The 2205-nt window shown below is 50.3% G+C and overlaps 1 protein-coding gene across 1 annotated transcript in view; it reads right to left on the bottom strand.

The window, feature by feature from the left end:
* vps13c (vacuolar protein sorting 13 homolog C) overlaps positions 1-2205 on the bottom strand; it is a gene marked incomplete in the record, with an annotated part of 84931 nt that overhangs the window by 2995 nt on the left and 79731 nt on the right. The window contains 6 exon segments of the mRNA XM_014028527.1: positions 878-991; positions 1070-1181; positions 1279-1348; positions 1427-1508; positions 1578-1718; positions 1855-1999. Coding sequence (XP_013883981.1) covers positions 878-991; positions 1070-1181; positions 1279-1348; positions 1427-1508; positions 1578-1718; positions 1855-1999 — 664 coding nt within the window.

Genomic DNA, 2205 nt, shown 5'->3' with positions numbered 1-2205 from the left:
GACAGATGGATGAATGGTTGGATAGATGGATGGATGGATGGATGGTTGGATGCACAGATGGATGAATGGTTGGATGCACAGATGGATGGATGGTTGGATGGACAGATGGATGAATGGTTGGACGCACAGATGGATGGATGGTTGGATGCGCAGATGGATGGATGGTTGGATGCACAGATGGATGGATGGTTGGATGCACAGATGGATGGATGGTTGGATGCACAGATGGATGGATGGATGGTTGGATGCACAGATGGATGGATGGTTGGATGCGCAGATGGATGAACGGTTGGATGCACAGATGGATGAATGGTTGGATACACAGATGGATGAACAGTTGGATGCATAGATGGATGAATGGTTGGATGCACAGATGGATGAACAGGTGGATGCACAGATGGATGGATGGATGGTTGGATGCGCAGATGGATGGATGGTTGGATGCACAGATGGATGGATGGTTGGATGCGCAGATGGATGAACGGTTGGATGCACAGATGGATGAACGGTTGGATGCACAGATGGATGAACAGTTGGATACACAGATGGATGGTTGGATGCGCAGATGGATGAACGGTTGGATGCACAGATGGATGAACAGGTGGATGCACAGATGGATGGATGGATGGTTGGATGCGCAGATGGATGGATGGTTGGATGCACAGATGGATGGATGGTTGGATGCGCAGATGGATGAACGGTTGGATGCACAGATGGATGAACGGTTGGATGCACAGATGGATGAACAGTTGGATACACAGATGGATGGTTGGATGCGCAGATGGATGGATGGTTGGATGCACAGATGGATGGATGGTTGGATGCGCAGATGGATGAACGGTTAAATGTGCAGATGGATGAACGGTTGGATGCTCACCTTGATGGGTGAGATGTGGAAATATTCAAAGAAGCTGAATCCTGATGCGTCGGACTGAGACACGTCTGTGGGCTCGGCCTGCAGGCGCTGCAGATCTCTGTCGATCAGCCCCGTCTGAAACACAGATTTATCACTGCTCTGTCCGAGGCTTTTATTCTGAAGGTGAAGTCTCAGCTTCCTGTTTGGACCTACCTTCATTCTGTCAGTTTGAGGGTCAGCATCTGGTGTAAACAGAGCCAGGACGGCTTCCAGGAAATCTTGATCAATCTTCACTGCCATCTCCTGAACCAGAGCCATGAAGTACCTGAAGAACAAGGAGATGAGTTAAAAGACTCACCTGGACCACACCTGGCTCCTGGAGGCGGGATCATCTCTGAGCTGGTTCTGTGGTTGCTACTCACTTAAACTGTGTGACATTAGTGTGCTGGTTGAACCTGGTGATGACCGAAATGTCRATGAACGGTTTTGGTTCTGAGGAGGCGGAGCACAGCACAGAGTCACTAAAGCTCGGCTCATCAACAGGTGAAAGGCAGGTGAGTAAACACTCACCTGAGTCCAGAGCGATGGACTTGGGAGGAGGAACTGGATGGAAGACGATGGGGAACATGGCACCCAGCAGCTGGTTGTCCACCTAAAACCAGAAACTATTAGTCACTGAGGTGGGCGGAGTTTCTGTTCAGGTGTTTGCGTGCATGTTTACCTGCAGCCAGTGCAGCTGTGCTCTCAGGCTGCGCTGGTGCATCGACTGCTTGAACTCCACCTGGATCCCAGACAGGAAGTTCCTTCTGATTGGGCAGGAATGGGGCTGACGCATCATCATTACCGCTGTATTCAAGTTCACCTGGACAACAGACAGACATGAGAACTCAAAGAACTGGATCAGGTGTGGTTGTGAGTCTGTACATGTGTGAGGCTGTGTGTGTGTGTGTGTGTGTGTGTGTGTGTGTGTAACCAGTCTGTTCATGTTGACCTCTGACCTCCATGTTGTTCTCCAGCACCACCCAGCCTCCTTCCTTCGTCCCACTCAGCTGACTCTGGTAGGTTTTCTCCAGCAGGTTGATGTTCTTCTGATTGAACGGCTTCCAGCGGTTCTTTGGTTTGTACTCCCACACCACACCTGAGCTGTAAGACAACCACACCTGAGCAGTAAGACAACCACACCTGAGCTGTAAGACACAACCACACCTGAGCTGTAAGACAACCACACCTGAGCTGTAAGACACAACCACACCTGAGCTATAAGACACAACCACACCTGAGCTGTAAGACACAACCACACCTGAGCTATAAGACACAACCACACCTGAGCTGTAAGACACAACCACACC

This window comes from Austrofundulus limnaeus, unplaced genomic scaffold (genome assembly GCF_001266775.1).
Source record: "Austrofundulus limnaeus strain Quisiro unplaced genomic scaffold, Austrofundulus_limnaeus-1.0 Scaffold776, whole genome shotgun sequence".
NCBI lineage: Eukaryota > Metazoa > Chordata > Actinopteri > Cyprinodontiformes > Rivulidae > Austrofundulus > Austrofundulus limnaeus.
Note: the sequence above shows the minus strand (reverse complement) of the source record. Positions and strands in the feature narration are given on the sequence as shown.